Source organism: Lineus longissimus, chromosome 3, assembly GCF_910592395.1.
Source record: "Lineus longissimus chromosome 3, tnLinLong1.2, whole genome shotgun sequence".
Taxonomy (NCBI): domain Eukaryota; kingdom Metazoa; phylum Nemertea; class Pilidiophora; order Heteronemertea; family Lineidae; genus Lineus; species Lineus longissimus.
Genome location: NC_088310.1, coordinates 4,548,429 through 4,569,778, shown reverse-complemented (window position 1 = coordinate 4,569,778; position 21,350 = coordinate 4,548,429). Strand labels below are relative to the sequence as shown.

The 21,350-nt window shown below is 40.3% G+C and overlaps 4 protein-coding genes across 7 annotated transcripts; 2 read left to right on the top strand and 2 right to left on the bottom strand.

Moving 5' to 3' along the window:
• Positions 1–1,009: 1,009 nt before the first annotated feature.
• On the bottom strand, positions 1,010–10,296 carry LOC135484610 (galectin-4-like). The gene is made up of 14 exons (XM_064766244.1): positions 10,178–10,296; positions 9,498–9,586; positions 9,157–9,346; positions 8,897–9,016; positions 8,096–8,221; positions 6,216–6,509; positions 5,626–5,688; positions 5,307–5,395; positions 4,791–4,989; positions 4,583–4,684; positions 2,438–2,529; positions 1,976–2,186; positions 1,587–1,704; positions 1,010–1,259 (listed from the first exon to the last, which is right to left on the bottom strand). The coding sequence occupies exons 1-13, from the start codon at positions 10,232–10,234 to the stop codon at positions 1,594–1,596; spliced, it is 1,743 nt and encodes a 580-aa protein (XP_064622314.1). The 5' UTR covers positions 10,235–10,296; the 3' UTR covers positions 1,010–1,259; positions 1,587–1,593.
• Positions 10,297–10,504: 208 nt separating this feature from the next.
• LOC135484609 (uncharacterized) lies at positions 10,505–14,133 on the top strand. Its single transcript, XM_064766243.1, has 7 exons — positions 10,505–11,454; positions 11,769–11,889; positions 12,025–12,100; positions 12,397–12,457; positions 12,687–12,730; positions 13,009–13,160; positions 13,385–14,133. Exons 1-7 carry the CDS (start codon positions 10,505–10,507, stop codon positions 13,715–13,717), a joined length of 1,737 nt encoding a protein of 578 aa, XP_064622313.1. The 3' UTR covers positions 13,718–14,133.
• Positions 14,134–14,490: 357 nt separating this feature from the next.
• LOC135485458 (probable inactive tRNA-specific adenosine deaminase-like protein 3) lies at positions 14,491–21,023 on the bottom strand. 4 transcript variants are annotated; one of them, XM_064767479.1, is made up of 8 exons: positions 19,900–21,023; positions 16,536–16,619; positions 16,202–16,346; positions 15,990–16,060; positions 15,671–15,869; positions 15,161–15,426; positions 14,904–15,012; positions 14,491–14,784 (listed from the first exon to the last, which is right to left on the bottom strand). In XM_064767479.1, the coding sequence occupies exons 2-8, from the start codon at positions 16,561–16,563 to the stop codon at positions 14,613–14,615; spliced, it is 990 nt and encodes a 329-aa protein (XP_064623549.1). In that variant the 5' UTR covers positions 16,564–16,619; positions 19,900–21,023; the 3' UTR covers positions 14,491–14,612. The 4 variants fall into 4 exon arrangements, with proteins under 4 accessions (XP_064623549.1, XP_064623548.1, XP_064623550.1 ...); XM_064767478.1 differs by lacking the exon at positions 19,900–21,023 and adding an exon at positions 16,839–17,038; XM_064767480.1 differs by lacking the exon at positions 19,900–21,023 and adding an exon at positions 16,904–16,927.
• LOC135484608 (citrate synthase-lysine N-methyltransferase CSKMT, mitochondrial-like) lies at positions 17,436–18,041 on the top strand. Its single transcript, XM_064766242.1, has one exon. The coding sequence runs from the start codon at positions 17,436–17,438 to the stop codon at positions 18,039–18,041; it is 606 nt and encodes a 201-aa protein (XP_064622312.1).
• Positions 21,024–21,350: the final 327 nt, after the last annotated feature.

Below are 21,350 nucleotides of genomic sequence, written 5' to 3'. Positions count from 1 at the left end.
ACGAGTCACAACCACTCCCGATGTTGCAGTCTTTACTATATACATAGATGTGAAAGGGGCTTCATTCAAAGGCCACACGGACTCTTGAGAGATGTTGCTGTCATCACAATTTCTACTGATAGATATTACAGTCTTTACTCTGAGGGTATGTACCATCGGTCTTTACTTTGGAGACGTGACTGCTACTTTTTTGGTATCCGTCGATAACTGACGGACGCTTTACGATCTTCTGATGAATGTTACACATTATTTACTCTGCTGACAAGACAGTTGCTTCCATCGCAAGTCACAATGACTCCTTATGGAAGTTACAGTCTTTACTCTCTGAATGTGACAGGGGCTGCCATCACAAGCCACAATGAAGCCTGATAGATGTTAGTGTTTACTCTCTGGATGTGACAGTAGCTGCCATCACAAGCCACAATGAAACCTGCTAGATGTTAGTGTTTACTCTCTGGATGTGACAGTAGCTGCCATCACAAGCCACAATGAAACCTGCTAGATGTTAGTATTTACTCTCTGGATGTGACAGTAGCTGCCATCACAAGCCACAATGAAGCCTGATAGATGTTGGTGTTTACTCTCTGAATGTGACAGGGGCTGCCATCACAAGCCACAATGAAACCTGCTAGATGTTAGTGTTTACTCTCTGGATGTGACAGTAGCTGCCATCACGAGACACAATGAAGCCTGATAGATGTGACAGTCTTTACTCTTTGGATGAGACAGAGGCTGTGGCCACAGGTCATGACTCCAAACAGATGTAACTGTCTTTACTTTCTGGATAAGACAAGGGCTGCAAGCTCATATGACAGTTTCCTGATAGAGGTTACAGTTTTTATCCTGTGGTTGAGACAGTGGCTGACATCAGGTCACAAGGACTCCTGATAGTTGCCACAAGGACAGGGGCAGCAAGCACATTCTTGCGTCCTTCAGTCCGGCCACCTATTAGGCAACTGATGAACTAAAATTATTCCTTCATCAAAAAGAATGTACCAAAACATAGAAATCAGAGTCAATATTCCATAACTTTATTTCCCATAAGTTGGCCGCAGACCACTGACATGCTTTTGAGATTATTAGTATATACACAATGAGAATGGGATTATCAGTAACCATAAAAAATACATATTTTTGGTGATCTGTTGTTAGTTACTGGGATAGTGTCCTTCACGCCTTGTCCTTTTAATTTAAGTCCTCTTCTGTTGTTTGTATTTCATCCAAGATGTATCATCCTGCTGTCAGCAGTCACACAGCATCTGAAATCGAAGTAAAATTGTTTTTATAGTAACATGGCCTCATCTCCTCGTAAAAATATTCATCTCAAGTACATTTCCTGGGGGCTATGCAATTTTCAGTTCCTTCGGCCCAGAAGGACCCCGTTGTGCAGAATGCAAGGAAAAGTTCACCGTTAAAACCCATCTCCAATCCTTTCAAAGATGTTGAAATGTCCTTATCCTGCGAAGGATTACATCACATGTCAATCATTTGAAATACTTTATGAGTATTTGTGACATCTCGATGTAGAAAGTTGGATGGCACCTGGCCACATTCACAGCACACAAAAGGTATTTCATTATACTTACTCTAACCTTAGGCCTTGACACTCTCAAGGATAACATCTCCATCGATGCTGAGGGTGTGGACACACTCCTTGTCAACACGGTATGGGAATCTCATAATCTTCTGGTCATTCACCTTCACCTATGAGAGACAATGGACAGTTTCAGTAAAAGCTTGTGTATAGTCAGTTACTTATCAGAAATTCTTCTGTGGGCATTTACACAACAGCCAAATATGGTGTGATCAGTTCTTCGTTATGAAGACTACTGCTACTCTTACCAGGTGGCAGCGCTTTATCAATTGCCAATTATTGCAGGCATATGTGTTGAACCCTTGTGAAGAGTCAATTATGTCTATTCAGATGATGATGATGTTTTTGAAGTGGCCCATCATAGGCCTATGGAGTACAGACCTTGTAAGCAGCCTTTCCACACTTGATCTTAATGGTGAAGGGCTCCCCAGCCTCGAAGGGGCAATCGTTGCAACGTTCCTCAGAACACCATGACCCTCCCTCTTTGTTGTTGCCAATGATGACCTTATTGTCATTTCCGTATGCGAGACGGGCGTCGAAGTGGAAGGGGATATCATGAGCCTCATGGTCACATTGGAGGTTGACACTGAACCTGAAATTGTCCGGACATTTTGGATTCCATGTCAATTCCCAGTCTTGTTTATTGCAATTACCTCCACCCTTCAAAAATAAGTATTAAAAATCCACACACAGAAAGCTGAATTGCTACTTTTGACCCTTAGATATTGTCCATGGCAAGTCAAGCCTCATGAGTTACCCAATTCTCTGAATACAATGAGGACCCGGTCGCTGATTCATCAAATGGTTCAGCGATGATGCAGGAGTTAACTGGGACAAACCTACCTCTCAGCTCCATCCTTTGGTACTCCTTTGATAACAACAGAGTTCTTGTGCTGCATGTGGCCATCGGGAAGGTCAACAGCAAACGGGCCTTGCTGCAATATAGATCATATAGAACATTTAGAAAATGGACAGTCTTGAACGTGTTTATGTTACATTAAAAAGTATGTAGATCGGATCTGCACTGCATTTGGTTACTCAAGTTGCAGCAAGTAAAAGAGCAAGAAACTTTTGAGGCGATTTCGGGTTGCATAAGACATCTAAGGACCCATGTGTGGCTACTCATAAAAAAACCTGCACTGGTCCATCGAGGCTGCCTTTGATATCATACGACGTCATAAGATGGTACAAAAGTCGTAATGATCTTTCTTGTGGCGGGCGGGGTTTATACATCATTGACACGGTGGCCCGCTGCGAGCCATTTCATGAAATCCCCTTTTGGATTTGAACTTTGAATTTTCTTATCACAGGACAGACACAGGATAAAGGTAGGTATTAGGAAGTAACTCACAAGGTCATTCAGATTGGAAAGGTCATGGGAAAAGTACACGTAGGAATGACAATTGCGTAGGAAAATGACACAAGGTACTGAACAGGAATTCTGTCGGGAATTAAGAAAAGTTAAGCGAAAAAGAAATGCTAGGTTAATGCACAAAATTACAAAAAATTCATTCATTTAGTGAGTGAAATTATAGCCCCAGTACAATTGTAGCCTCTGCGTGCAGTCAAGTGTACTGCCTGTTGTTTTCTACACTACAGGGGCTATAATGATACCATTTACCTTGAGTGCCATAAAAGGGAACCCGGAAAAAGGTTTATTTGATATGTGTCCTACTTGGTATAGGAGCACTGTCCATTTAGTGGTATGGTGTCCACTAAATGAATAAATGTCACAGCAACAAAGCTAGCAAAGGTCAGGGCAATGCAACAAAAATACAAAAGTAAAATGAAAGTATAAAATATCAACAAAGGTTTGCAAAAGCTTTATACATGTCAAATTGACGATGATGAACATAACTGTGACGACTTACCAAACTTCAATCCAAAGATGTCTTTTGAGCTCTTTTTCTTCCTATGAAGTTAACTTGATACATGTATTGACATTATTCTTGAACAAGGCAAAGCAATTTCCACTCGAAGCTCCTTCATAATGTCAAAAACTCATTACTTTGAAGTAATGAGTTTTTAACGATGGCCAAAATGAGGACAAAACTCAAGATACATCGACGTCACAATTGAGTTTCGACATATTTTGGACATCCCGAAAAATGCACGTCCTAGTGAAAATCGCAGCCATCTCTCCATCTTTAGAGAAAGTTAAGTATAACTCTTGGCATATGAATGATTACAAACCTCCATTATGTATTTCATAAACCTAATCATACAGGAAACAACATAAATTTCTATACAAAAATAGCACCTGTTTTCATCAATTTTTGGATACAAGCAAGAATGCATAGTTTTATTCTTGATATAAGCAATCAAATTTTAAGATCATTCTCAAGGGTAGAACATTCCTAAATTTCAGGCATCTCATCATGTTGAGGAATAATGAGTTGCCAGAGAAACCTTGTCCTACTTCTACAATGTTTTTTGTAGTATCTAAGGGACATAAACAAATCTGCCACTTACAACCTTTTGTTTCCCTCTTTTTTTTAGTGGTGGCCATAATTCCCACAGAAGAAATGGAAGAATTTTATCCCAGCACAACACAAATATTACACTCAGCAGGCTAATTCGCAATCTTGGAAGTTCGGTTTCAAATCAAGCACCAATTATTAATGGTAATCACAAATTGTCCAAATAAGTACATGGCAAAGTAGATGATTCCGTGGTAGATGAGGAAGTTGCACCCTAGGACCTAAAAAGATATAAGAGAAAGGCTTGATGGAAACTAGATAGTTGCTATATTAATTTCAAAATATGGTTTAGAAGGGTGTACCATGCTACTGTTCTTCGCAAACTAACAGCTCAACATCTGCCTCCACAAAGTAGCAAGATTACAAAATGAATCAAGCTTTCAAACACCAGTGAGTACGGCATCAAGTTGAACTTGAAGAGTAAAGGCTGACATTTCGTTCACTCAGGATATCAAGTATAGCCCAGGCCTGCTTATGAACTCACCTTTCAAATGTTTTAAAACCGTACGCACGTCAACCTGACATCGCCTGTGATATTCAACAAGACAGCCTTCTCCGTTGGTAAAATACGATGTGGGAACTCCATCAGCAACTGGTTAGCAACAAACGCCTAGGAAAGAAAGATTGAAAATAAGGAAATGCTTCTTCTTTTTCAAGCCTTAGGTGATGAATGATACAAATAGTAGAACGGTTTATTACATACATGCTTCCCGTACCTTGTACTTCTTTGGGCCACAGCGAATCCTCAAGTCAAAGTTCTGGCCAGGTCTAAATGGCACGTTATGCACTCGGATCTCACTACCCCAGGCATTCTTCTGCATTGAGTTACCAACTATACAACGTTCGTTCAGACGGACATCAAAATGGAATGGAATGTTACGCCCCGCTTGGCCACATTGGAAGTTAACTGTGAACCTGTAACACAATGCAACACAGAATACGATTGAAGTTTCAAATATGCATAATCCTGCTCTACATTACGTTTCAAGAATTTTCTTGTCTTTTCTTTCTCTTTTGTAAAGGGAAGTTTTGTGTTGTATAAAAGTTGATGACATCACATACGCTTTGATGCTTCAGCCATGTAGACTACATGTATGGACAGTTTAAATGTTGCGTTCAAAATCCTGAATGCTGGCCTCAAGGTACTTTGGCTTCCACAGAATTCCTGGAGAATAGCTATTATAAGTATATCACTAGACACTCATTTTGAAATGAGTAGCCTATCTATTTACCTTTGAGCTCCATGGTTGGGGATACCACTGATGTGAACATCACGGCCAGCATGCATACCGCCAGATAGATTGCCCAAGAATGGTACAGGCTGGAGTAAATCAAATCATTAAACCATTAGGCCCCAATATGTACTAAAGCTAATAGATCATGATCCAAACCTTAGGTAGTATAAGAGTTTTATCAAGAATTTAATTATTCACTCCTAGTATTTATGCCTTCTCTCAGACAACTACCTTTTAAAAGTTTCTTTACAATCTTTATTCACATTTTTGGGACCGTTGAATGTAATAGCAACTACAGAAAAAGAGTTTTACTTACAGGGTTGTAAATCGGCGGTCCACCTGGTCCTGGCTTGCCTGGCACAGGTGCTGGACCATAACCCTAGGTTGGAAAAAATATCAGTAACTCAGGAGTTTCAGGCTACTCCTTCCGGGATTCTATTGGCTAGGTCTGTGCACGGAGAGGATGAGGTGGTTAAGACACCTTTGTACAATGCCGCAATTATCAACAAAGTAATTTTATTACACGTTATTAGTAGTGAAGTAGTTGAAGCTGAAAAGGGAACAGTTTTCACAATCATTTGAATAATATCAAAATCTTGTACATTTGGTGACTGGTATGTTATCATAAGGCATTGTCCAGATAACAGCGATATTGTCATATCACTTTGTGTCACATTGACTTGTCAAGTTTTGTGTGGCTGTTGATATATTTGCAAGAAATTGCAGCTAGTCATTCCAACTGCTGTCCTCACAACATCATGTGATGTTAGTTTTGTTATGAATTGAAAAATAGCTTTGCCACTTGAAGACAAGACTGGTAGCCTCAAAAACCAGATATGCGCAAACAAGGCTATTTTGGGAATCTACTATATCTAAAGATGGATTGTGAACAGAAGGTCTACTCACTGGAGGTTGGTAAGGAGGCTGTGATGGAGGAGCATATCCACCCTTTGATGGAGGAGTGTTTCCAACCTCTGACGGAGGAGCATATCCACCCTTTGATGGAGGTGCATAGCCACCTGATGGACATGATGGAGGCGCATAGCCACCTGATGGAGGAGCATATCCACCCTTTGATGGAGGTGCATAGCCACCCGATGGACATGATGGAGGAGCATAGCCCCCTGATGGAGGAGGAGCATAGCCACCCGGTTGTGGTACCTGGCCAGCTGGAGTACCATAGGATGGCACCCCATATTGCTGTGGAGAGAAGGTGACAGTTAGGATTTGCTATCACTACGAGAGGAAATGGAAATGTTGTTGGTCAGGATGACACCTTTCACACCCACATAATTTGAAACTGAGCTGTCATTGATAATAATAAGATATTCACATGCCCACTGTGCAGAAACATCACCTGACCAGGCATCTAGCAGATATGGTGTAGTGGTATATTTATTTGATTAAATGTCTGTAGTTATTTATGACTCGGTCTAAATGGTACAATACATATTCTGATAATTCAACTTCAGAATATAATGGTTGAGTCTTTAAAGGCAAACTGTCCACCAGTCCAAATGCACAGGACCTTTGGGTTTCATTTCAGTTCATCAGTTCAACATCAGTTCTAGCAGGGACAGTTTGTTGCACCACCAAGTCTATCAAAACAAGAAGAAACTTGCTGTTAGTGCAGTGTAAGTCAAGTTAGTGCTGGTTAAAGAGACTGGCTTAAGTTTTTTAACATATACGAACTGCCATTGATTGGAATCTTAATACAAGATTGCCGCATGCATGGCTAGGCAGAGTGCTAACTGGTTGTGCCACGTTAGCAGGTTCAAGCCCAGGTAATTATCACAAACTATGTATGATTGCACCTACATCACACCATAACTTCATTCCATATTATGCCGTGTATAATCAAAATAACTAATCTTAACTTAATGACTAAGATAAGATAAGACACCTACAAGAGAGACCCCCACAAAAGGCACCTAGGTGACATGTAACATGTTATATCATATCACAAAATACATAGTATGCCTTCAGCTAGGCTATTATGATAAATGGCATGACTGACTTGATCATGGCCACTTTACCCATCAAAGGCTTTGATGATGATTTCTTATGCCATATTACATATTCCTTATTCCTGATCATTAAGACAAAGAGAATGAATATCTATGCCCTGTGGTCCAGTTTGTTTAAATGGCCATACCTGCCAGGTCCTGGCACGTTTACACTTGTAATCAAACTTGTGGCTAACAAAAGTTACCCGCAGACAGAATTACATAAAGTTCCTTAGGGATTAGGATATGAACTTCATATTTATCAGTTGTCCATGTAGTTATATAAGTACTAATAGACTTGATATGCTTGATTATCACTTCCATACCTCATGACTAAGCTTGCAAAGTATCACGCAAGTGACTAAATTAAAGATTACTTGATAATTAGACAGATACAATCTACCGAGAGACTAGTCAAACAAGATAGACACAACACTTGGACATTAGGGGCCTATAGCTTGATTAGAAATGACAAAATCTAGTTCAATTTCTCCATTTAAAATTTATAATGATATTTCTAAAAAATGTACGAAAAGACGCAAAGTAATAGGAGCATAGGCTGAAGCAGTGTTGACGCATGCAGTCCTACTACATAATATTTGTTAGGCGTTTCAAATCAAGAATCCTTGTTCCTCTGCCAAAATCAAAATGTGTTTTTATTAGCAAAAGTAAAACTTGTTAGTTACACTGCAAGAAAGTAAATTAGCTAAAAAAAGAAAATTAGCTACTTTAGGAAAGAAAATGTTAGTCAGCATTCAAAATTGATCATTCCCTACTCACTGGTGGATTCTCTGGTGGGGCAACTTTCCCCATGGCATATGGAAACCCTGGTACTCCCGGACTTGGCTCTGGCATCTTGCACATCCGGGCATAAGGATCTGGAGCTCCCATGTAAGGAGGAGGTTGCTAAAAAAACATTGAGGGAAGGATCGAGGTAACGAGTAAAGCTAAATGGTAAGACTTGGCTTTTCCTTGGTCAGAGTCATAGCACAAAATCTGTGTTCAGTTTGAAACAACTCAATACGTTGTATAACAACTGGCGTGCTCACAATTCTCGATACCTTCCTCACTACATGGACTGAAAACAAATTTATTAGACCTAAAATGTAACTTTGAGTAGGAAAAAGATAGAGGGAGCAGATCTGCTGATAAGGTAATGGATTTCTAACTTAAGTGCATTCCTATTCCATGTGTGATTTCTATGAACAAAGGAGTCTGTCGTCTTGTAACAAACATACAGAAGGCCCTGTAAGGATTGGACTGGGGGACAATGTCTGATTTGGACAAAGGATGATGTGGAGAAGAAGAAAGCTGCCAAGGAATCTCTCCAAACAAGAACTCTTGCAAGAGGATACCAAGATTAGCAGCACAAATCCTTGTGTTTCTAACCAACTTTCACTTAACTTTCTTTGTCTTCTTTGAAAATAACTGTGACACAGACACTGGCTAAGAGTGATGTTCACTTGACAGCAGGTGCTGGTTTATCAAATGTATTTCAACTTGCAACAAATGCAAAAATAACAGTTGGCATTGGGTAGAGAAATTCCATGGCATTTTTCGGCGGCATTTCGAAATACTTACGGGAACCCCTTGGAATGTGATATTGTTCAGGCGAAGATCTCCATCAACCTTGAGTAAAGTTACAGACTCCTTTGCCATGCGGTGATGATAGTCGGTGAAGTGCTGGCCATTGAATGCAATCTGAAAAGGTAATTTTAGTTGATACCTGCAATGTCAGCCTATGTCACATACACAGTTCGGAAGCCCCTCTATAGCTAAATGACCAATACTGTGCTTTTTTCTAAGACTGTAGAGATCAATCGCTTGTATGATAAACTTACCTTGTAATGACCCTCCTGCACCAAGATGATGCACTCAAACTGGCCTCCTTGCTGAAGTGGCATGCCCCCACTTCTCTCCTCTCCGCCCCAGTTACCTTGGCATGTGTTGCGTACGATCGCGCCATCATTGAACCTGGGGTTGATGTGGAGGACAATGTCTCCGTTGGCCGCTTCCAGGTTGATCACCATTCTGGAATAATGAACTGATTCAAATGAACAACATTTCTTTACAGTTCAAGGAAAACTTTTGTGCGATAGAAGAGTTGAGTTGACAGATGCCGGGGGGCCACTTGCAAATCACACAAACTGATGGTTCATGTAGTAATGGACATAGTATTTACCGGCTGCATCCCTGTTGAATGTGTCCTCGGATAAAGATCATGGATCCATGGATCAAAGGTCCTCGCACTGGACCACTGTATGGCATATGCTGGATGGAAGAAATAAAGTATGTGGTATGATTCAGTGTTAGGATTAAGCCCAAGTAGATTTTTACAGTGTAATGTAATGGAAAGAGATCCAATGCAACTAGTCTAGGAGAAAGAACGATAAAAAAAACAAAGCTGGGTCAGCCCAGGATGGCAGGACATCGAGGAGATTGTGATTTTCAGTTTTGTGGCAAATACATTCAAGAGAGACCTTGACCAGGATATGTAGGTCTCCCTCCCCCCCCCCCCATGCCCAGTGCTTGCAACTAACTATAGCCAGCCAGGCATGCACAGGTTGTACCTTCACCTTGAAGCCCGGCCTTGTACGCACCAACTTGGGCTTGCCAACTAAATTCTAACCCCTATCCTTGGAAAGGATGAAAAAGTCATATAGGCTAACATGTCATGATGTATACCTACTGTCCTCTGCATGATTGCATGTCTAGCTGTACTAGCATGTCGAGTGTATAGGAACTAAGGGTCAGGAAGTGAGTGAAAAAATATCAATTTTCAGACAGTTCAAAATCAATTTCAGATAGTGTCAGCAAGTGTCAGAAAGTCAAAATCAAATAGGGAATAGCACATATACTTACAGGGTTAGCTATCTCGTAAATAGCACCGCCAGGTAGAGCATGCCCTGAATAAGCCATCCTGAAATATATACTTTTGTTGGAGCTAAAACTTCACTCAACTTCTCACTTTGGGAAATCCCTTTGATGTGGATGGAATTCCCTCGGCTGGGACTATTTATAGATAAAATGCGAACGAGGCTCAAAAGGGATTCCCCAGCCCACAATGCAACAGTGCAAATTGCGGTTTCTTTCAATTTCTTTACTTTTGTTATTGATCAAAAACACCCAAGTTTTTGCCTACATTGATCACCGATTTTTAAGAGAATAAGTTTATTTGATACATGAAGAATGGAAGAAAAAGAAAATTGTGTCAAAAGTCGGCGTGGTATTCCAATTCTGACTAAAAAGCGCTTCTTTAGTGTGAAGCCCAATCCAAAATCTTTAAAAAGTGCTTCAAAGAAGGCTGAAATTGCTGAGATTAGTGAGAAAAAAGATGCAAAGAAAGCTGCACCTTCCTTAGCGAATTCGCAGGCATCATTTGCCGCTGGCTTACGTGGTAAATCTCAGCAACCAAGAGTAGTTTCAGGGAAGCGAGGTACTCTAACTCCTGGTCCTGGATGGAAAGGCAGATTATGGAAAACTCCAAAGTCCATTTTGAAGCGGAAGAACGCTGATTACGATGTTGCATTTGCAAAGACAACAGGTCATAAACAGAAGGGCCTAAAAGATGCCACAAATATTGAAGGCAATAGACGTCATGTTAGCCTCAAGTTAGATTTTAAAGATGGTACTAAAAGGGAATCTCCAAAGACCGACAATGCCCTCAAGAATGTAGACAAAGAAGAAGTTGTGTCAGTGGCAGTGGGCAATGGCGTTACTGTTGAGATGGTATTTGATGCAGGTGGAGATGAGACTAAAAATAACAAAGGACATAATGACAGTTCAATCTTATCAGATATTCAAAGTCTTTCTTTAGACATTAGTGACATGACGGAAAATAAAGAAAATCCCACGCCAGATACATCCACGCCTGATGCTGTTACAATAGCCGAGGATTTGAATTCAAAAAAGGACTTTGCAGTTAACACTCAAAAAAGAGATGGTGTGAGAAAATTACAGAAGCTTCAGTCCGTTCAAGAAATGGGCGACACAAATGTAGATAAACGTGTGCCTGAGAAAAACAAGAAACCGTTGACCAGATCAGCAACATTCAGTGGTCCTGCTTCCAGAAGGAATGTCAAGCCTGCCAGTGACAGCAGTAAGCCGCAGTATGGAGGTTATAACAGAGGAATCCGAAGGTAAGATTAACTTAAGCTGAACTGCTGAATGTTCTCTCATCTGTCACAGTCATACAACCTTGATCTCAATGATTCTTGGCTTTAAACTGCTGTTATAGTTTATGATGAACTCGATTGTAAAAAAGATGCAAGGTCGATTATTATTACCTTGGTAGAGATAAAGGTACAGAGTAAAAAGACCCTGAGTAAAAAAAAGAAAAACAGATGCCAAAATTTAGTGGCAGTCATTTACTCCAGTTTTTTTACTTGACTGCAGATTCTTTCATTGGCAGCCTCAGGCAGTGTCAATTGAAATCACTCGTCTTTTCTCCCAGGTATTCTGATCTGAAAAAGTCTGAGGAAGAACTTATCCAGAAAAATGCCCACCTTGAAGCCAAGTTGATGGAATCTTCCATGAGGATACACGACCTTGAAACGTCCCTCTCAGAAACAACGGTAAGCTTACACTATGCTCTAAACCCAGTAATATTTGTGTGACTTTTATCAGTACAAGTATTTGTAGAAATACTAGAACAGACTTAAATTACGAATTTTTTGTGCTGAATAGTTCTGTCATTATTTTTTTCACAGGGTCGATTTAATGAAGTTGAACATGAACATTTTGAGCTGAGAGAAGAATTGGAAGCTAAAGAAAAGTATTTCAATGGTAAGTGAAATTATTTCCTTGTGTGATCTAATCCCATTGTTTGCCATTAAGGAGCATGAGATGATTCAAATGTGAATAAACTGTACTATAAAAGAATAAAACTGATTGCCAAGGCACAGAAAAAGTGTCTCACAGAATCATTGAAGTTATAACTTATCACAACTGAACTATGTATCGGTGGACACATTTGCCCAATGTCAAGAAATTTGTCTCTATTCGTGTGTTGGTTTAAATTTATAATCTCAGTGGCAGTGCACTGCCTGGTGTAATAATACCCAATGCATTCTATCTTTTAGAAACATTGGAAAAGAAAGAACGATTTTATATGAAAGAGAACGAGAGGCTGCAGGAGAGGCTGTAAGTATTTAATCATTACTACAACATTCCTTTAGATTTGTAGCTATTTTTCACAATTTTCAGCTGCAGTTGTGATAGAAAAATTAATTTTGAGTGACTGTTCTTCATATACATGTCTTACTTGTAAGTGAATCAGAATGATACCCTTGTAAATCTTTGATAAGCCAAGTTGAATGGTAAATCAGTTTCAGTACCGACAGTGCTATTTTAAATGGTTTCTTTTTTCCAGTGATCTGTGTGTTGAAAAATTGATCCAGTTGAAGATAGATCCAGGTATGAAATACTTTTGATATGTCATTTTAAAAGTATGGATAAATAGTAATAAATATTATTTTTTGTTATTTGACAATTTTGCTATTGATAAGTTCTCCTGGCCCAAGCTAGCTGACATAAGCTTTTAGCAAAACATATGGACATTCACCTTGCCAAATGTAGTCAATATTGTGCTTGATGTCGAGCACTCACAAGTTAAAGCCTTTTAAAATCTCTCAACGCCTAGTGTTTTCTTCCTGAAATATTGTATAGTCACTGATTCTCCAATTACTTTTCAGTTTCCCTGGAGTCTATGGAACGAACTCAGTCACAAGCAGAGAAAGAGGCATTCATCCAAGCTCGGTTAGAGGCAAGGGTCCAGTGTAAAATTTTTCAACAGAAGTTGGATTCCTTCATTCGATGTTCTGAGGAACGATTCAATGATTTGATGGTGAGTGTACACAAGGGCTGTGTTATCAAAAACCATGTGATGTCAAGACTTAACGTGAAAATATTAGTGGGATTAACTGATAGAAATGCATACAGTATACTGAATACAAATTTCAGTATCTGCAATCCTCCAAATCTTTTCTGTGTTATCAATCATGTTTTGATGCTTGGGCATCATGCACATCTCAATAAATCAAGATGTATGTGATCTGTTTCTTATTTCAGTCCAAGGACTTTGAAAATTTTCACCAAGCCGCTAAAGAAATCGATGTTCAACCAGAAGACGACATAGATTGCTGTGATGATCCTCCAAAAGTGGTTAATTCGGAGGAATCAGTTCAGAACGGACATATCATTGTCCCATCTAAAGGGGACTCCTTTGCAAACGGAAATGGTCTTGATAGTGTTCCACAAACTGAACAATGTGAGGTACAACCATTCGAATTTGGAAATGCTTCCTTCGATATTTCTCCATCAGGAGAGGGCTGTTCTGAAAGTTTGTTTGAAGGCTCATCGGAACAAATTCATACAGAAGGATTGCCGGAAAGTTCTCTTTGAACACAAGGACATGAAATGACTTGATGCAGATTGCATCTTGGTTATGTATCTGAGGAATAATTCTTTCCTTTTTATCATCAAGGCAGTGGAACTTATATGACTTGCCAAATAGTGAGGAGTAATGTGGTTTTGCATCATGTGATGTAATGTCTTTCTTGTAGAACCTAAGTACATGTATGAATCTGTACATGTACTGTGAAAGTAGATGACCCCCTGGACTGGGCCACCATCACACTTTCTTGTTGGAACTAACTTAAACTTTTAAGGTGCCATTCAGGGGTTGAATTTTTGATGTTTCCCTTCAGTTGCCCCATGGCATCATTTACAATTTTACAGCATGGAGGTGAATTTTAGAAGTTGTTCATTTTGTATGTTATGTACTTTTAGTGAACTTTGAATATTTTCTTAATTTTGAAACCGATATACATGTATGCGTACTCTTTGCTAGAGCTTTTTAATAAAACAGTAATCAAATTATGGAATGTTTATTTAATTCTTTCATACCAAATGGATAGTAATTGCACGGACATCCATAAAATGGCAAATGAACGGCTGGTCCATGATTGGAGCGAGTGTCAAGTGCACATTTACTGAAGACATGGGCCACATTGGGCTGAATGACTTGAGGAATCATCTTGGAATTGCTGGATGCCATGGGAGATGAACTTTCGTCATTTTGGAGTTTCCACCCCAAGATGATCTCAATCAGAAAAATAACATCAGAATTAAGTGTAAAAAATGCATTTATATGTCAAAATATTAGCCCTGTGAGCTACTCGTATTTCATACTGTAGTATGGTGAGAAAGTGGACAATCAAGCAGGCTGTATAAATTCCATATCAAGTCATTTGAAAACAGCATATTGAGTCCTGTGCATGTAAAACTATTGATTTCATCAGCTTTTCCTGATCGAATCATCCGCTAGTCCTTTGATTCTAAACACTTCATAATGATGATTGAGTCCTTTATTCACATGTAATTTGTATCTTGATCCAAGAGCACCATTGCATTGTCGAGAAACGTAGAAGACCCGGTTCATCCTCGAGTGGACGAGAGCCATGGCACACCTAGAAAAGGAAAGATGAAAACTTGTTAGTAAATATTGTACTGTAGGTCAACATTGAATACCTTAATGAAAACCTCATTAAAATAACTTAGAGTGTTGTCAAAACCATGCCCTACTCACATTACACAGGGTTCCCTGGTCACATAGAGATCGTAACCTGTACACAAATACGGCCCACTTTTATCATCACGTTTGAGAGGAGGAGCACTTCTACTGTATAGATAGGAATCTGAAAAGAAAAACATCCCAGTTATTAAGCAGCGGAGAAAAGTTGACTCAGACATGAGTAAAATAAAAGTTTTGACCTGGCATCTTGGCTCGAAGCAGATTTTGCATAAACCATAAATCCTGTCAGCCAATACTTTCAAGATTTTTACCTTTGTAAGAATAGGTGCCGCCACCCTGACTCTTCCCAACCAAGTCTATGGCAACCATCACAGCGTGATGAAGGGGATGCCGACTGCACAGAGAATGGGACACAGCCACGACCTCATCAGCTAACGGATCCACGATCACTGCACCAACGGGTTCCTCTCCTTTGTCTTTTGCTGCCATAGCTGCTTCTAATGCCTTTTTAGCATGATTCTCAATCTTGAGAATCTCATCTTGAGAGAAGAAATCCCTATTCAGTATCCGCTCAAGTCTGCAACAAGAATAAGAAAAAGACAATGTCAGTCAGCCATAACATCATCTTGAAGCTGTACATGTACTTGAGCGCTGAGCTCTGTCTTTGTTGCGGAAATTTAGAGACAAAGTCACAATCATATGGACATAAGGTAATCAGGTTGCACTGAGCTCTGTCTTTGTTGCCAACAGTGTCACATTGTCAACAGGTGCACTGAGCTCTGTACATGTACTTCATCTTTTCTCAGAGGCAATAGACCTACCTTTTATCCTCATGGAATGACAATGGCCAATGCACATTACATTCCTTAAACTGTTTTCTTGTCTTTGGTTCTACTGAAGCAACTTGTACTATTTCTAAGGCTCCCAGACCAGACCTGGAGATTGGTTTGTCTGCCAACAACTCATCCAGGGTAGCAAGATGAGTATGATCTTGGACGGGACATAACAGGATCATCAAGTCTGAAAAAGGAGCGAGAAAGTGAACTTCCTTTACTACAGAATAGGCCTATCTTACAATATGTTTATTTGTTGCTGCTGAAAAGGTCATTCACATAGAAGTTCAAAGCAAATATACATTACCTCCTGATGCTGCCTTTTTCACTCTCCTCAAATGGCTGAAATCTCCCAGAGGTAACTGCTGTGAAAGTTCCCTGGAAAAATCAAATAGTTCATCAGGTTTTTGATGAATTTCAAAACTTTTGAAATTTCTCTGGAAGAATTGGAGAAAAAAACCTCTCTCCGAACAATTCCACTGTGATAAGACTCGTTTCGTAATTAGGAAATGCGTATACCTGATAAGTTTTGATGTCAATTTCTTGTCTGCAACGAAAGCTCCAAACATGTTGATCATACTAATTGGCTGCGTAATGGAGTCATCTAGAACAGGCTCAATCTCCATCAACTGATTTTGTCGGGCATCATGATCAGTGTCATCCCCTGAAGAGTGAAGCAAATGGTGGTACAGTGTTGGCGCGGGGGGGGGGGGGGGGGGGGGGGTTAGATATGAACTATATATAGCCTAGCAGGTGAGACTTTCTTATTCAATTGAACACAAATGGCGTTCCCCTTTGAGCCTTTAAGAGTTGATCTTATAAGACGAGTTGAAAGAGTTTTATTAAAGGTTACCTTTCACACGTTTTGAACTGTCGGCCATGTCTAAACGACTAAATCCTCCTGTATATAAAGATCAGGACTCTGTTAACAGTCTACCTGGAAGGTACAAAGCCATCTATGTATTTAACTATGTGAGGACTTTTAACGTCCTTAAAAGTAGTTAAGTGTCTTGCCCACGGTCCCAGAACAGTGACTGTGCAGAGAAAATATTACTTCAATGGCTGCCCATATATAATTTTCAAGCGAGTGATCAAAATTTTTGCAATGATTCCCCGCTTTCTACGACTTATCCGGCACTTTAGATATCATAGACACCTTTTTAATTGCCGTTGGCAATCAGGAATGTCAGGTATGTATTGATATTTTATATTTTAACGCACAAAGCGACTGTAAGAGCATTTTTTTCTCCCAGTTTCGCAAGTCTGCTTATATGGGATGCCAATGTTGAAATAATCATCGAAAAGTTGATAATTTTGTCCGCCAGTTGTCTCTACTTTGAATGATCGACGGGTCCTTGGGCAAGACACAATATTGTCAATCGGTATTATGCGTGAGATTTCAACTAGTTAAGTCATAATGCTTTTGTGTCAGTCCTTTTGCAAGCCACTAGCCCTTTGCATGCGGTGGCGTGTGTCACGTCCTTTTATTTTTTCACTAAAGTGTGGGTCCTTGGGCAATACACTGACACGTAGGGCTACCATTGGCATGGGTGTTGTTCCTTGGCCAAGGGAAGTTGGTCCTTGGGCAATCACCCAACACCTATCATTGGCAAGGGTGTCCGGAATATTGAGGTGTCCTAAATAGAACCTTTTAATTTCAGATGACCATGGTCACAAGATGAGCAAAAAAGGAACGTGGATCAAAATGTACGAGGAAAATAGCAGCGATTTCGATTGGCTGATAGATGGTCGCATGGCCGCAAATGTTGTTATTGCCTTTATGAAGAAGCTGCCCATTGAAAACGACGTGGTGTTGAAAGTGATGGATCTTGGCTGCGGTTCTTCTCCTTTCTCCAGGATTCTGTACGAAAGGTCACCGATCCCGGTTGGCGTTGTCGGTCTTGACTACGCTGAATCAGCAGTTGCATCCGCAAAAAAGAAGTTTCGAGAAAATGGCATCACAATTCCCGGAACAACGAATTCATCGTTGTCTTTTACTACGGCAGACGCGCGGAGCATGCCTTTCAGGGACGCCAGTTTTGATATAATTGTGGATAAGGGGACCATGGACTCCGCTTTGAAGCATCAGAAACTTGGTAACGCATTAGCTCAAGAGATGGCACTGGAACTAGTTAGAGTTTTGAAGATAAACCGACACATTTTGCAGTTCACCGACGAAGACCCTGAACTTCGGTTGTCCCTATGGGACAACTTCGTATCCGAAATGAAACTTTCTGATATTGAATTAAATCGGACGTTCCAGGTTTTAGAAACCGGAGCTGAAAGTGAACAAAGAGAGATGTTCATGTACGTCATCGAAAAGATGCAGTTACCAAAGTTACCGAGTACTTTGAAGTAGTTCCAAGAGGAACTGGAACCAATGTTGCTACATGCTGCCGGGCAGTTGCGTTTCCTTTGTCGCCAAATTGACAAGCATGGTAGATTGGGACTCAAGCTTCATGGATGTATACATGTAAACAAGATGTTCACCAGTGAAAGATCAATACAAAACATGCAGCAAGTTCATCGAAATATGAAGACTTCTCTTCAAAAATCGATATTCTAGCTCTCATATAATAAATCTTTTCTGGGGGTAATAACGTTGTTTCTTCTTGGCTTTTTTTAATGGAGTATGTATGTACTATATATTTTTATAGGTCCGTGCAAACAATAAACAACCTTCTTTGATACTTAGTGGTGCATGGTTGATCTTTCTAGCTAGGCTGTACGCGTGAACCGGGGTTATGATTATATACAATATATCAAATATGTATGGAAATGTTAACAAATTTAATATAGTCCTTTGTCGAGGACAATATGGATCTTTCTGGTCCAAGGTGAAACGGGGGTCGCAGCCCACCCAGAGTAGACTCCAGGGGCAGACCATTGCACTGCGTATACCGGGCGACAGGACGAGGCCGGTCCGATGCGTCCGGAGTGTAACCCAGAGAAGACGGTTGTAATCTTTGAGACAAAGGGCTCTGCTTGAGAAAAATTTGGAAATACATGTATAGGTACAAAATATCCATTTTCCGGGGCATATGAGGGGCGCGGGCCAAACAAGGCATATGTCTTTATTGCATCTTCGGAAAAGTCGCCCTGGAAAACCATTGCTCTCCCGTCCCCTACAGTCCATCGTTTCACTATAGAATCAACATAACTATTTATGAACATCTTATAGTAAATGAGATGAGAAACACTTTTTCTTTGGACATGACTTTGTTGGACAGCATTATGACAACTTAATATGGTCCACGGCGTTGTTTCTCTTCTCCGCAAAGGCGGATTAATCGGCATGCGAAATCGACCATGAGAAGCCACTGACCAAGACGATCGAACCACTAGCTGTTCTCCCGACCGCGGAGTCCTCCTCAAAGGATCACATATGTCATTGACACTTTAATTCATATCAATTTGAGTGTTAATCCATTCTTACTGCAGAGTCATGCAATACTGAGACGCGGGTCACGATCATATATTGCTCTTAGATTTCCCTTTGTGCCTCCTTTGTGTGAGCTATCATTCGTCGGTCGGTCATTTTATTCTGCCCACCGTACGCATTATATACAGCAGCTAGAATCATTCATGGTCTTGAAACATTTTTTTCAGCCTCTTTATATATGCGTAAACGCATACACACATGTAAGCCAGAATCATAAATGAGCCATGCTACCATTTCGTTCCGCCTCATCCAAACTACACTCGTCATCCTCCCGAGCGAAGCCCTCGGGGTCTAAAATGGCGCGCTTCTGAGCCTCTGCCCGTTTAGCGATCAGATAGTATTCTTTCTGTCTCTGACCAGCCCGTTTGCCGATCTGGTGGTCCAGATACGAATCGACGCTAGGGGAAAGGCCCTGCCGCCCCTTCATGTACTCCTGCTTGAGTTTGTCCTGTTCTCGTTTCAGATTCTTACGCTCTCTTTCCTGTATCTGATCGAGCCGCTGCAGATCCTGGATGCTGCGCCTCCCTACATGTTTGTTTTGACATTTACTGTCCTCCACTCGTTCCGATCCGCACCGTGTTGGTTCGGAATGTCGCCTTCCTTTTAGTCTATCACCCATGATGTGTTTGATTTATCAAAATGCGTACTAAATCATAGGAATGACTTCACTGTGAATATGAATAGAATAAAAAATAGAGAAACAATGGTCAATCATTCCCGAATCCCTATAACTACCCTCATTTGAGGAATAGGATTTCAACGTTCCAGGCTTTACCTATGTTCTATCTCCTTGGCCTTCTTGTGCGAAACCACGGAAAAGGTTATTGAGGTAATTAGACGTATTTTCACTTGGTCAAACAGTTCTACTCAAGAACTCCTCATGTTAGTCAATAAACAAGTTTACACAGCCATATTTCTCGTCACGAAAAGAAAATTGCTTTTTAGATTTGGTGAGTGAATCAACGATTCGCTCATACTGCGTTCTGCACGGCAGTTTTCCCTCTTGCCGTAAAATTCGTAAACAACCATGAGGATCCCACCAAAGCAGAATTTATCTCCGAATATTCGTTGTATTCCAACGTCAAATCTCAAGGGTAAAAAAGTACATGGCAGCTCCGAAGGGCGCTCCTTGTATATAAATGTCTTCCATTATCGAATGTCCAACTCCATAGCTAGCTATAGGCCTACCTTTTACTCCAAAGTCAAGTTTACGGGTCCAAAAGAAGAACCTCTGAAGCTTGATACCTTATTTCCGTACGAATTAGGAACTCCAAATCAGGAAGTAAAGTTTTTCTTCTTCCCAAAGGCCAATTTGTCGTATTTCAAGTAAGAATTTGTCACCAACACTCTTGCTTGTTCCAACGTCCGCCTCAAAATGCTCCGAGAAAATGCCCGCTTCGAATGAGCATGCAGGGAGTGTAATGTTTGCAGTCTTTTTAATCTGATATCCGCAATACTTCTGATTAATCAAATATCGTATTCTGTCAGATGGAAGATTTATAATCTTCAGAAAATACCTACATTGAATTGAGCAAAAGCGCGAACTAGCTATGGCTAATGTTTGACGGCGGCGAATCGATAAGGCATGAGTTGAAAATGTGGGCTATTTCAATATACTCATACTGGTAAATGAATAATATGAAAATAGACAATCCGAACGAAAGGTTGACTCGAGCGCAATGGAATAATCATCAATCATAAATGGACAATTAATTCCCAATATTTACTGTCCTATCCAGAATGTGTTAGCCTATAGTATGATGGACTGAGCGTGGGCATTGACAGAATTTTTATTGTGATTTTGTGCAAATTTGTGGTAGAATACAGCCATGGTTACAGGTCACGCACTGTAAGAAACTTCACGCTTCCGTTCATAACTTTTCCTTAGACGTACATGGGAGGAATGACGTTTTCAGTGTCAAATGTCAAACTTGATAAGATGTTTAGGTTGATGGGATCATACTCCGTCCGACGCTTGCAGTGATAGTAGTGTGGTTAGGCGGTCCAACTATAATGTACAATATGCTTGAATATACGTCTGCTTGGGAGAATGGGCTGGGATAGGAATTCACATAAGTTCTGGCATCCTGAGATCAGGCTTTTTTACTCCTATACGTCATGAGTATATTGAAAATTGCTGGTTATGCCAGGATGATGTTCTGGTGACATGAGCACTGTTATGCACGGCCAGGCAAAGTCTATAAAGTTGTCTGAAATGAAACACAA